This window comes from Nanorana parkeri, unplaced genomic scaffold, assembly GCF_000935625.1.
Source record: "Nanorana parkeri isolate BGI_ZX_2015 unplaced genomic scaffold, ASM93562v1 scaffold578, whole genome shotgun sequence".
NCBI lineage: Eukaryota > Metazoa > Chordata > Amphibia > Anura > Dicroglossidae > Nanorana > Nanorana parkeri.
The window spans coordinates 198869-213305 of record NW_017306846.1 but is presented as its reverse complement, the minus strand read 5'-3'; the positions used below and the strand labels follow the sequence as shown (position 1 = coordinate 213305).

Here is a 14437-nt window from a genome sequence, read left to right as displayed (position 1 = left end):
AGCAAACTTTAATGCATTCATTGTTAGGCGATCAAATATAATAACTGTCACTTACCCTGAAAGGGCTTTTGGGTACACCGACACCGCCCCATGTGACCATAACTGTGTGTTTGATTGGCTTAGCTGGTTTGTACGAGCAGGTGTAGGTACCGTCAGGGTTTGGCTTAGTGTAGATGTCCACAGGATTGCCTTCAATATCCTAGCAACAGTAATAAAATATTCTCTTTAAATTGGAATAATCATATATATGCATTTTTTTGGCTCACATGTACAACTCCGCATTCCTGTGCAACCTGACATTTTCAAGATTCTGTTTTTATTAGAAAGAGGACACGATCAGCATATAACGCATTAGTGTGTAACACGCAGTTATTCCAGGAGGAAGCTGCCAAGTCAACTCATTTTAGTTTCATGGAAAGTCGTTCAGCGTGCTCGGAGTTCAGCGAATGCCAAGAGAAGCTCAGCTAGATTACAACCCTGGACCTCACAGCCACTAGAAGAGGACATTGAGCCATGATAGCCCAGCAAACGGAACCGTGGTCGTTTTATCTGCTGGAATACATTCATCTCTTAAACCGGCTCCACATGCACTTGCATTTTACTGTTTATAGGTCACACTGGCTTTTATATAAAAGGAACACTTCAGTCAAACAAACCCTTTATATTTAAAAGGACTGCTTGTACCTGATGGATACGTTGCCCAACCAGCCCAAAATATTATCCCTATCTAAAAAAAGAACTCATCTCATAACCATCCACTTTCCTCAAACACAATCCCTATGCTAACACCGAGCACTTAAAAAGGGACCTTGTCAACAGCATTACAAATTGCAGGTAAAAGCAAAAAAAATAAATATTTTAAATGCTTACTAGCAAGTGTTTTTGCCTTTCCATAAATGTTTATACTTGCGATGTGTCTTTAAACTTGCTAGAAAATCTGGCTTCTTGGGAAGGAGTCAATTCCCTAGCACATATGTATTCGAGTCCTGCTGCACTCCCGGGTATCCCTGTCAGCGTGGGTGCTCAAAGTGACCGCGGATGGCGCCGCCAATCAGCGCCACTGACATCTTTAACAAATTCCCTAGCACAGCCCCCTCCCTTCCTGCAAGTCACTCTTGTGGAAGTGTCTAATTACTGTCTGATGGCCCAGCTACTCCACCCTACTCTACATAACCTTTTATGTTGGTGCTGGGGGAGAATGAAGAGGAATACTATAGAGCGTGTCACTTGACTATCATCTCCGAGTCCGCTGGGGCTGCTGACATCACATCCAAGATGGGACTTTTGGATGTCTACACAAGGGAGGCTTTTACAGGTAAATAAAAGTGCATAAATACTTTAAATGCACAATCTTATGGGAAGATTAATGTTAAACAAATGGACTGGTGACAGGGCCTCTTAACTCTTACCCATTTTAACTTGAGGCCAAATTACAATACAATAGGGCGGTGTGCTTGTTCATAGTTTTTGCTAATGCTCTTTGTGTGCTGGATAACACACCTGTATTCCCCTCACTGTTTATATTGGATGTCCCCCATAATAATTCTAAGCTATGAAAATGAATCACCGCATTCTGGGCTGCAGCAAATTTTTCTTGTTTAATTACAAGAGGAGTCACCTCTGATATGTTTTGCACTAAAGAGAGCACCTTAAAAAAAAAAAAGAAAAAAAGCCATAGCATAGGAGGAACAAGGTATAGGGAAGTTATGTGACTGTTTGGAGATCTCGTGGCTTGCAGCTCAAACTCTTGTGTTTGAGTTTTGTCAGTGACACGATCTAAATGAGGTTCTTGTTGTATTTGTGTGGGTCTGCACATGGTTTCCACCCACAATCAAAATAACACTTATAGGTTAAGTGGTGTCTAACCACACATTACAATCTGACTTTCAATTTCCTTCAGATCTACCAACACTGTATGTGATTAGTTGTCAAGGAACAAATGTCAATGTCTCCTACTTGTGCATAGACGCTCAAAGGTGCTGTTCCAGCCTCTCTGGGGTCTATGAAAAATTCTGCTGGGTTGTTCACAATGCACCCGCTCTTCTCCAGCCCCGGACCATATGCCTTGACCTACAACGTAGAAATAAATGTATCAAGTACAAAGACAATCCCACAATTTACATTCAAAATTTCCTAAAATGTATTTCAGATTTTTTGTTCCATTTTGGTCTAGTGGTTTCCTATGAAGCATTTCTCTAGGTTATTTGTATTAAATGTGGCAGTTCGTAGATTAGCCTAACAGGCAAGTTACGGCTGGGTCAGTGTAGTTACTCAGTTTCTCTCTTAAATCAACCCTGTCATGAAAAATGGACCCCCTGTTACCCGTAAAAGAAGTCGGTAAACACTCAACTTTACCAATGCCCACACCACCGAGCATTGCTTCACTAACAAGTTCTCGAGCCCCGAAGACTTCTGTGAAACGAATGTTCAGCAGTGTTGACCTCATGAGTTCCCTACAGCTCTTGCCAGTTCCTCCCTTTGACTTCACGACCATATCCTACAGCAACTTGACGTCAGAGGGAGGAACCAGTGAAAGCTGTGAGGGATCTAGAAGATTGACGTCAAGGAATGAGAACTCGTGAACAAGGCAGAACACTGGGATAAGGCAGTATTTACTGACCTCTTCGAGTGGTAAATGAGGATTTTATAATACTTTTTTGCAACAGAGTTGCTTCACTTTCCAAGGCAGTCTGGCTTCCTGACCAATCAGGAACCGGGCAGCATGTCATGACCCACCTCCCTAATTGGCTAGGCAGCTGGCTTCCTTTGTTGCTAGGCAGCATGGCTTCCTGACCAAACAGGAAGCCGGGCGGCAGGTCATGACTTGCCACCCAGCATTCTGGTTGGTCAGGAAGCCAGGCTGCGTAGCAACAAGTGAAGCCAGGCTGCCTAGCCAATCAGGAAGCCGGCAGGTGGGTCAAGGAGTGCCGCCCGGCTTCCCGATTGACCGGAAAGCCAGCTTTATGCTCCCTTGCGGCATTGCCGGTCAGAGGGAATCTACCTCTGACCGGAAGTTACGTTATCGAGGCAAGTATCGGAGCATTTGGGCAAGTATGAGCACTCGCTCAAATACTCGGTACCGGCACCCATACCAATATCGATGCATCCCTAGTAATTAGCAAATTTGGATTCCTCAGAGTACATGTAATTAGAAATTATACATAGGAACAATGTTTTTAAAGCAATAACCCATACTCATAAGAATATATGCAAATTGTTTGCTTATCTACTTTACATGGCAATCTGAAAACCACTAAAAAACATTGAACACCAAATTCCCAAATGCTCAGATGACACTATGGGGAATATTTATAAAGCAGTGAATCTGACATTCAGCAAACATTTTTACAGGTGAAACTTCCAGGCTCATGACTGAGTTAAATGACTGAAAGAGTATCTGGGCAAAATCACTTTCACCGCTTCATAAATAGAGGCCCAGGAGCTATGGAAAGTGTCAGCAGAAGAAAATCTTTGCTTAGGAAAACATGAACTTTGACTGACAGGCCTGTAGCTGGCCATAGCAACTGTTCTATTTTGAACAAAACATAAAGCCGTGATATCATGAAATAGATAATGTTTCCACCTTATCTGGGTTAAAGTCTGCTGATGCTGGCTGGATGTACGCCATGTATGGGCTGTTTTTGATGTCTTCATCGTCGCACATGACATGGACAGCATATTCACCAGGCTCCTTTGGCCAATATTTCACATCACAAGAGCCGTCACTTTGGTCATCACATTCAATCTTGGCCTGAGATGGACCTTCAATGGCAAAACCTGTAGTATGTGTAAGGAGATACTGGTCAAGATCAGGCAATAAAGAAATTAGTTATCTTTAAGGACAGAGATCTTTCGCCTGGTTACCCATGGAAATAATAAAAAATAAAAAATGGATATAATGTGGCTGGGCTTGACCGTCTTCCCGCCCACTCTCAAGCTGAAAGAACAGCGTGGTGGGATAAGCTGCATTTAAAAAAATTACATCATAAGTCTGTTCTACAGAAATTGGAATCAGTTGCCAGTAAGTTCAGGAAGCATTGGATGATCATCATTTAACAGTTTTTAAAAAATGGGAGGAAAAAATTGGGCACCCAATATATTTGCAAACAAAAACTATGCAATGCATGCAATATTATTGGTGCTCCAGCCAGAAACAACCTTCCTGTCCTAGGGTGACATCTTTCACTAACCAACCTGCATCTCCATACCTCCTCATGTATCACTGGTCCTCCTTACCATCTTGTCTTGAATTGTATTGTAATCGCAATGTCTTCCTTATATTGTAAAGCGCTGCGCAAACTATTTGCGCTATATAAATCCTGCATTATAATAATAATAATAATAATAATAATCTAGTGTAGTCATGCTAGGACAGGAAGTGTGTGAGGACTACAGAACAACTTTCCATCTCCTCATCGCCATAACATAAGGGGAGGTGTTTTTTGCAGTCTACAAAGATAACGCAGAACAATGCTAACTGACAACACCGTAGTACATGCAGACTGTAGAAAGTTAGCACATAAAATTTTGTGGTAGGATTTAAAGGTTATTTTTTTGCATGTATTGAACAAATATAACAAAACACATTCAATGATAGAGTTAACAGACCAAAAAAGGAGGAAATGGGAAAAATGTTTATCAGCTTACAAAGTACAAATAGCCATTTACTAGTACAAAAAGGTGAATGCCATTTTATTTAACAACTATACTCAAGGGCTGGGATGTGAAATCAAACAGTCCAGAAATGTGGATAAAACGCCTCTAATACATTAGCATGAACAAGGGCACGGAACATGAGACCATACATGAACTAAAATTAGAAGCAGACACAGCGTATGCTGGACGTAAAAAGATCTCAATAGTCTATTGTGTTTAGACGCCAGGCACAGGTATAAGTGAACAGTACCCCACAGTCCAGACCCTGGCAATAACAGAGGCGCTCACACTTTGATTGTAGCCCCCATGGTCAGGGGTGTTGTGACAGACTGTGCTGTATAGAGCTGGCATCAGGCCATGCGTCAGACATTATAAAAATCACAATACTGTTAAGTAGTTCTCAGCTTGCCTAGGGGCTTCTCCGGTAACTCAATCGTGCTGTTAACTTTTATTATGATAAATGATTTAGGGCCCTTGAAACATTTTCTTAGCATATTCAAAATCCATATTATATACTACAGACCTTGTTCAGAAACTTTATAGAGTAATTCTCGCACACAAACTCCATTATACCAATGGCAAAATTTTCTGAACCCAAGTCCCTGGATCCCCACAAAGACTTTTGGGCCACAGATCTGTACAAACAAATAAACTTGACCTGGTCTAAAAAGCTAGGTCTACAGATTGATCCCTGTGTCCCCACTAAGCTCTTTGGCCCAGGCTGTACATGGGGACTTGACTAGGGCACAGTTGAGGCCAAATGTACAGCTTGAGACTCCACGGGCATCACACAGGTATTTGAAGACACTACAATGCTCTTGCATATTAGCACCATTGTTAAAGGTCAGGTCAGATTCGCTTTAAGAGAAGAACTCCAGGTTTTAGAAAAATTAACCCTTGTAGTTGGGCTACTCCTGTACTGCACAAGTTAACTTTTCATTTTTCTCTGGGGCAAAAATAAAGAAGAAACGCTTAACTGATCCTTGGTCCCCCCTGGTAGCTAGACCGGTCCCTGAAGCCTCTTCTCCTCCCAGGCTCCAGTGGTCCCAAGGCAGCCTTTCTCAACCATGGGGAGACTCAGATATGAAAGTGGGGCTCCTGATGTGAAGGGGGCTACTGATGCAAAGGGTGAATTTGATGTGAAGGGTGGGGGGGTTATTTGAAGGGAGCACTACTATGTGGAGGGGGAAACCCACTTAAAATCCAATACATTTTAGACTGGGGTGCCTCAAGATTTTGCATGCTTTTAAAGGGTGCCATGAATAAAAAAAAGGGTTGAGAAAAGCTGGTCTAAGGACCAGTGACTTTATCATGTCTAATAAAGGTCTATTAGACGGGAAGATGCTGAGGGACATACCCTAGCTGAAGAGGAGGGGGAGACAGTGAGCAGTTACTGCTGCAGGATAGTGGATCGGGTGAGTAAATCTTCTTTATTTTTGCTCTTAGACCCACTGCTGTAGTACAGCAAAGGTTAATTTTTCTAAAATCCAGATTTCCTCTTTAAGCAGAAAAGCTAAGCTAGTTCCCAATCAGGGCTACGTTTCTATGTGCCGAAGCATCCATCTCTAGAACATAAAATGTTTTTGCAATGCCCATCATTAAAGCTCTGCCGATGAAGGCGCGATGAATCTTGGGAGATTTAGTCTAAGTAAAAAGTCCAGGGAAAGCTTTTTAGTGGATAAATATAACCCAAGGCAAGTTGTATACAGCGCAGACACAGACGATCACCAATTGTTAAAACTTACTCGAAATGAGTAGACAAAGTAGAATCACAGACCAGAACAACTCTGCACGAGGAACTCACTCTAACATATGGAGCGAAATGGTTCCAAAGGAGGGGACTGAAATCCCGGAGAAACCCAGGTGGAGGGGTGAGCGATTAGAGAAAATGGCCTTTCTTTTGTACTGTACGGTTGGGGGCATGTAATTGGAGAGATATTTTTAGAATATTGAACTGGGACTGAAGTACGCTGGTGAATTATTGATCTAAAAAAAAATAATCTGTGCCCGAGAGATTCCAGGTGGAAAAATCCATATGACTTTCCGCTAGAACGTTTACAATATTTGCTAACTATACAAGCATTCCAGGGAGTGAGCGCCCTGTGCGGAGTTGTTCTGGTTTGTTATTGTTGCTCAGTGGACAGCACAGGGAGCGAAGAATCATTATGCAAAGAGGTAAATAATCCTCGATTGCAGATTTAAATGTATGGCTGTACATATATGGGGAAAATGGAAACTTGCTTTGAGATTGATAGTTTAAGGACACTTTAATGTAAGCAAAAGCAGCATTTCAATACAAGAAAACTGCCGGACATTTCTTTAGAATATATAATCAGAAAGCAAACACCTAGGAACATGCTCTGATAGAAGTATTAGGTTCTGTGGCAGTAAAGTGAAAATCTATAAACTGCGTCACCGCCCTGAAACCAATAAGAAGCACATCAGAGACCGGCTACTTCCATTACAGCGTGATCACATGGTGGCATTGCTGTGTGAAAGTCATGTTCACAAACGGGCAAGTGACTCTACCAGCGTCCAATTGAAAGTAATGTGTTGTAACTGGTTTTAGATAAACTCTTCTTTAATGTACTGGAAAAAAGGAAGCCATACCAGAAAAATAAACTTGAGGACATTTATTAAATACATTTTATAGTTAAAAGTAGGCTCTAAAACACATACAGGGAACATGACCTCCATGAGCAAAAGCACAATTCTTCATCCAGGCAGAATTGTAGTCTAAAAATTCACCACAAATCTTTTATTGGTATTCCAATGATCTGGGAACCATTTTGTCCATCATGCAGGACAAGTATTCCCAGACACTCCTACAGTTGGCTCCTTGGTGTTTCTCCCATACACAAAGTCTGATGTTTCAAAGTGCCAAAACTAGTGATGTGCGATGGCTTTGTGCGATCCAAGTTCACCCGAGTTTAACCCAAGCCCATACAAAACTGTCACTGACAGACACCCCTCCAGGGCTACATAACCGAATGGACCGGGAAGGTTGTGTCAGTTAACATTTTAAGCAGGCCTAGGCGCACTTCACTAGTCAGCACAAAGTTGTTTTTTCCTATGACAGCCACTAATCAAATCAAAACCTTCCCGGGAAGTTTTAAAGTGATTGGTAATGCATCAGATGGCGAAGGAGGAAATTACAGTCCACAGATCAGAAGCAGACCCATCCTTCCCATATGTAAAGGGTTCTGTTGAATCTACTTGCAATGGACTACATAAAACTCAGATTAAGGCCAATTTAGGGGACACACTGACTTTGCACAACTACAATAAATTAAAAAAATTAAAAAAACACTAGCATTTTTTTTTTTTTATATAGAGCATAAAAGACATACTGCAAAGTCACAACCCAAAAAAAGTGATTAAAATTAGAAGTAACCTTAAGATGACAATGGGACACATGAACACAAGGCAAAAACCAGACGACTGCCTAGCAAAGGCCAGCCAACAACTCAAGTTCTTGAAAAAAAAATTACTAAAAGGACAACTCAGGAAGGAGGTCAAATGTGAACCACAGGGGTCGTTGGAAAGCGTTCTGATGGTGTACCAGGAAGTCAAAGCAAAGCTTTGTATTATCTCTCGCTTATTTAAAGTTGCTAAAGTATCAACAAATGACTCCCACACCTCAAAAAAACTTCTGTGTCTCCTTCTACAGTTTCGTTGGCTCGGTCCAATTTATTTGAAAGACCAACATCAGTTTATCCAAGAAAAGGTTAAGTGAAACTGCTTCGAGATCCATTTATGGAGGATCGCCTTATTTGCCACTAATGATATCATAGATACAAGCTTTCTACTACACACTGTGATTTAAGCTCCTTGACATTCAAAAGATACCAAGTACTGCCCAAGCTAATTTGATAAATTGCCAGTAACTGAATAAAGCAGGGAACTGTGTGCTTAAAGTATATGTAAAGCCATTTTTTTTTAGTTTTGGCTAGTTTAGGGAAGGGATAAAACCTCTGTCAGGATATTTTTTGTCTGTGCCCTAGTGGGGAAATTTCCCTTCACTTCCTGTCTCAAAGATGCAACAGGAAGTGGGAGGAAATCACCCTAAAGCAAAAGGAAATTCCCATCTTAGCTGTCACAGAAACAATTGTCCACACTGGAAGATTTCCCTTCATTTCTAGCTGTCAAGACAACTCTAAAATGTAAGATTTCCACTTACCTTTTATTAGGGACAGTGGTCACCGGGATAATTAAAGTGGTAAATGTCCCCACCAATGACAAAAAATGTTTTTGCATATTTGACATAAGTGCCATTAGCATGAGCACAGAGCCTCCCCATTCAGAGTATGCGTTTGTTCTATAAATATTCCCCCCAATGCAGTTATGTTTGAAACCCAAATTTGTGGTTCTAGAAACCAAAACATTTATTCTGACATATTCTGCTGTGGCCCTTTCGGAATGTAGCAAGAATAATCCCACAAGGTCACCGCTGCCGCCCTCTGCGCTCTGCCGCCCCGAGGCCGGGCCTCGGTGGCCTTGTGGGAAATCCGGGCCTGTTCACATCATAACTATGCAAGACATGTGGAGTCTTTTGTGCGTCTTGAGTAGCTCCCACTGTGGTGACTGTCAGAATAATGGCCCCTGTTTCTGAAGGGTTCTGGTATGGAACGCATATTGTTGTGTTGTCACTATCTTGGTACACGAGCAAGACCCATCATCGTCTGTTTTAGCATGGCAAATATAAAATGGCAGAATCCATGCCCACTATCCTGGAGCAGGAGGCAGTAAAATAAATGCTCCGCTTATCAATGGCTGCTTTGTGTCTGTGTTACTTAGACTACATAGACAGAATGCCAAAACACAGTCTGGTTGTAAAGAAGAACTCCATCTAAAAATGACCATGCTGCAAACATATACCATTGTTAAAAGGTTTGAACCTACAAACGAGCTACTCTGGCAAGCCAGAAAACATGAATAACCGTTGTCTTCAAATGAGTCATGCACAGATAGACAGGTTGGGGTAGGGAGTTCCAGAGGATGGGAGAGACTCTGGAGAAGTCCTACGGGCAACCATGAGAGGAGGTAATGAGGAAGCTATAGAATGGGAGGAGTGGAGTGGACAGACTAGGTGATATTTTTGAGATGAGGTTTGGGATGTAGCTTGGGACAGAGTTATGGATGGCTTTGTATGTTGCTGTTGATATTTTGAATTCCATTTGTTGGGCAAAGAGAAGCCAGTGGAGGGATTGGCAGGGAGGAGTAGTGGATACTAAACAGCTGGTAAGGTGTCTTTTGCTGTATGACCGGAGGCTTTTGCCTTTTGCTGTATGCCTTTTATTTAGACAGCAAGAAGAAGACACACAGAAATGCTACTACTTTGTTTTTTTAGCCTCTCAGTTACTGCTAGAGCCATGTGTACCCCGAAAAAAGTATGGCTCCTTTACAACCTTCTGTTCCGTTGTGAAGTGTTAGCGTATGGTATTGCACATGTTACTGTCTGGTGTTAAGACAACCTATTCACTTGAAATGGGCTTCCAACACATGGCAATGGGACAAAAAGCAAACCTGCACTTTTTTCTTTAACACAGCACACCACAATGCATGTGTTGCAAGTGGTGTGTGTTAACTTGTGTCGCAGTAACTGCACGGTGTTCCACTGCATAGACTGACTAAAGCCAGCCTAAGAGTTTTACAAAGACAGGAACATTGTAGAGGGGTTTTAGTAGAGGGGATAACCCAGATATAAAAAGTTCCTCTGGCATCTTACTTTAAATAAGCTAAAAACTGTTTGGCTGGGTTCACACCTAGGCGGATTGAAAATGCACGTTTTTCTAACCGCGAATCGCGGTTAAAAAAACGCGCGAAAAACACGTGTTTCCGAGGGATACCTGGCTGTATCCCAATGGAACCGCCCGACCAAAACGCCCCAAAGAAGTACATGTACTTCTTTGGGCGTAGGGCGGTTTCCCGCACGTTCGTACTCGCGGAAAACCGCCCAGATGGGAACCATGCACATTGAAAATAATGGCATTTCCCTGTTTGAGCGTTTTTCCGCGAGTACAAAAGTGCGGAAAAACGCCTAGGTGTGAACCCAGCCTTTGAGCTTAATAACCCAAAAGCAATATCAATATGAGGGCAAAATTTACAGTTTCAAAAATTAGTTGTGGAAGGACACAACAGTTTACAGTAAGAAATAAGTGAATGCTTTAAGAACTTTACGAAGGCCAAAATTGTTCTGTCATCTTAAAAGTAAACTCTGTTCAAACAAAATAAATTTGCATTGAAACCGACTCAAGGACAAAGCATTCTTGCTGAATGGCACTAATATTCACCCTGGTGTTCCATCACCTACAACTCTCTGCCAAAATAGATAAATCCATATATTGCTGGCATCTCTGAATTTTAAACATCCCTGGATCGATCGAGAGAGAGAGAGAGATTTTTTTTCTCTAGTCTAGTCTTGGAGCTGGAAAAGTATCTGTACATGTACTAAGTACGGTACTTGGTATCTGAACATCCCTACTAGAAATGGAGCAGAAATGAAATTCCAGGCCATCCTGCCAGCTAGCTTAAAGTTGGCCATAACTGTTCCAGTTTCGTCCGATTCACAGGAATCGGCCAACATTCCAACAAGGGGGTGGCTTTGCCAGCTCAACAAAAGTTGATTAATCAGTTAATGCTTGACGCAGGAGCCAGGCTTAAAATCAATGGCAAACGTTGACTGCAGCCAATGAGCCGTAGTCACTGTTTGGATATTCTAGCAGCAGGGGACACCAACTGTCTAAATACAATAGCCTGGTAGTGGAGATTCATCCATCCACACTGTTGAAGGGTGGATGAAGGAATCTGTTAAGATTTCTTTGGTTCAGCACTCAGGCTGAACCAAATAAATGTTTTTGTGTATGGCCAGCTTAATGGTACTCCGCACTGTGAAATTATAGCTGGGTTGCCATTTATTGAACAGACCATAAGGCTTTGCTACAAAAGGGACTCTGCAATCTTCCTGCTATATGGGCCAAGTTGCAATTGCTTTTCCTCTAAAGGTACAGAAGCCACAAAGGTTGCACTGATCCATGGTATTTGCACACAGTTGCAGCAGTGGGTAATCATTTGCAGCTGTCAGAAGCCCCTGTAACTACGAAACTCTATCACAGTAGAGAGAAGGGTAAGGTTGAGAGAGAATGCAAAGCATGAAGCGAAACCACATAAAAGCCAGTCAGTCAATGTGTGTGTGCATTCCTTTAGTGCACGCCATTAAAATGCAGTAAAAGCTGCATAAAAAGGCAGCAAACAAATTTCTAGTGTAGAGCTTGTATACCAACAATTTATTCCTAGCATTACTCAGACACCCAACAATAAATTGATGAAATCATAACATACACACATATATATATATATATACATATTAGCGCTGCGGAAATTAACGATTAATTTCTCGATCGTTAAACTTTTTGATCGATTAAAATTATTTTGATCGCTAATGAAAAACACTCAACTCTCTGCCGGCTTCCGGGAGTCCCGTCAGCGATCCGGTGACGTCATGGACATCGACGTCACCGGACTTCTCCCCCTTCCCCGAGTGGCTATGTCGGCTAACCGAGGGAAGGGGAGAGGAGTCCGGTGATGTCGATTTCCGTGATGTCACCGGACTCCTCCCCCTTCCCTTTGTTAGCCGACGGAGCCACTTGGGCTGGTGAGTTTGCCCAAGGAACTTTCTGCACGAGCGCCAGCCAAGGCATTGGCCTATACACTTACAGCACATACACATTATATATATATATATATATACACACACACACACACATACATATATACATACATATACACACACACATTCCACAGTTAGTCACAAAGGGAATGAATGATCTTGCAGCAATGCAGTCACAGAACCACCTGTGCAGATCGGTCTTTATACAATTCCATGAACTGAATACGTATTTGAACATTTCAAAAGCTTACCTAATGAACCCACATCTGGGCCAATGGACTCCACTATAAAGTCTGCTGATTTCCCAACGACACCACCAGAGAGACCAGGGCCCCATGCTCGTACTTTCTGAGGTCCTGCCTCGGGCCCTACCTGAACTTCAAATGGGCTGAGAGGACAAATATAAAGAAAAAAAGGTCAAGTAACTATGTATATAGTATGGACAATATAAAACATAATGGCTGTGTTAATGCTAGTGACAGACTAAAGTATTTAGGTTATTTTAAAATTGCTCCCATAGTTTCACTTTAAAGTAATAAAGATTTGCTTGGTCTTGGCCCCTTTTGCCTCCCATTTTCACTATTGGTGAGTGAAGCTGCCAATCGGAACTTTTCTCATGAATCAAAAATCATGTGGGCAGGGAGGATTTGTATTGCAGAGTAGACCTACTTCAGGCTCAATTCACAAAGCTAAAAACACCAAGATAATGACAGTTATAGTGGAAAAAGTGACAGTTATTTTCAGCCTAGTCCAACGAGATGGGAAAATTACAGTCACATGATTGAAAATAAAGATACTTATCCTTGTGTGATGCTTTGTGAATTGAGTCTTATGCCTCTTCTACAATAAAGGTTTCTTTTGGCAAGCTGCTTTGGAATGTAGACAGAACTGCTCATGCACAGCTCAGTATACATTCTCGGCACACCTTGATGCCATGATAAATTAACTTTGTGTACATAAATGGGGATTATGTTATTCCAGCCTGGTCAGCTGAGAAGGCCAAAAACCTCAAACGAAGCCAGAGAGAAGATATCAGCACCATCAAGGGAGCTCTCAGATGTTGCATTGTTAGAGGGGAAAGTACTGAAGCGGTTAGTTGCGTTTTATGGGCCTAAAGTTGCTATTTACATATAAGAATTTAAGGTTTCAGACCTTCCATGATGCTTTGGCAGCTATATAAAGATATAGTCAGCCACCACTATTATTATTATACAGGATTTATATAGCGCCAACAGTTTGTGCAGCGCTTTACAATACAAGGAAGACATTACAATCACAATACAATTCAAGACAAGATGGTAAGGAGGGCCCTGCCCATGAGGGCTTATAATATAAAAAAGAGGGGAAAGATACATGGGGCAAGTGATGCACTAGATGCCTGCTTTGTATACCTGCCTGCATACTATTACTTTTAAGTTAAACAGGTTGACATCAGAGCACTGAAAAACATGAAAGGTGCAATAACCCACAACAGCCAACTACATATTAGTTTACTCAAGTGAGGTAAGCGAAAGACACATTCCGATCGGCCAAAAATCAGTTAATGAACATCAGTGCTCTTTATGATAACGCTAAACTTACCCCAATGAATGCGTTTCATAAACCAAACCTGATCAATTAATTAAAAATACTTCCTTATTGAACCTTTTTAAAACAACATCTACAGTATTTAAACCAAACCTCATCTATTATTTTGTTACCAACAGCAACATTTATTATAGCAGGCCCACACTTGGACACCATTGCATTGCTGAGTTTTCTTCACCCTCTATGCTGCTCTACATTTTTAATAGAGATGTAGATCATAGATCCAGTCTGCAAGCTACTGAAGATTCCTGTATTAGGATGTTCTACTTTATTACTCTAAAATTTTCAATAGAGCCTTATTCTTCATAAAAAATCCTAAATTCAAATAATAATGCAGCCCCCTTCTGCTGTACAAGATGATGCCCTAAATGGAAGAATGCCTCCCTCTCTGGCATGTTTCCAAATTATTTAAACATCTTGCTAGAATGAAAGACTTGGGTAGAAGAGAAAAAGTATTCCCAGCGACCTTTGCATAGTGTTCACACAATGATCAACCCCAGGACTTGGTTAATGATTTTCTGTATA

General features: G+C 41.6%; 1 protein-coding gene across 5 annotated transcripts in view; it reads right to left on the bottom strand.

Moving 5' to 3' along the window:
* FLNB (filamin B) overlaps nucleotides 1–14437 on the bottom strand; it is a 198609-nt gene that overhangs the window by 69343 nt on the left and 114829 nt on the right. For all 5 annotated transcript variants that reach the window (XM_018562459.1, XM_018562460.1, XM_018562461.1 and 2 more), the window contains exons 11-14: nucleotides 12577–12713; nucleotides 3584–3777; nucleotides 1957–2070; nucleotides 56–199 (exon numbers count right to left, since the gene is read on the bottom strand). In XM_018562459.1, the coding sequence (XP_018417961.1) occupies nucleotides 56–199; nucleotides 1957–2070; nucleotides 3584–3777; nucleotides 12577–12713 (589 nt within the window). The remainder of the gene's footprint in view (nucleotides 1–55; nucleotides 200–1956; nucleotides 2071–3583; nucleotides 3778–12576; nucleotides 12714–14437) is intronic.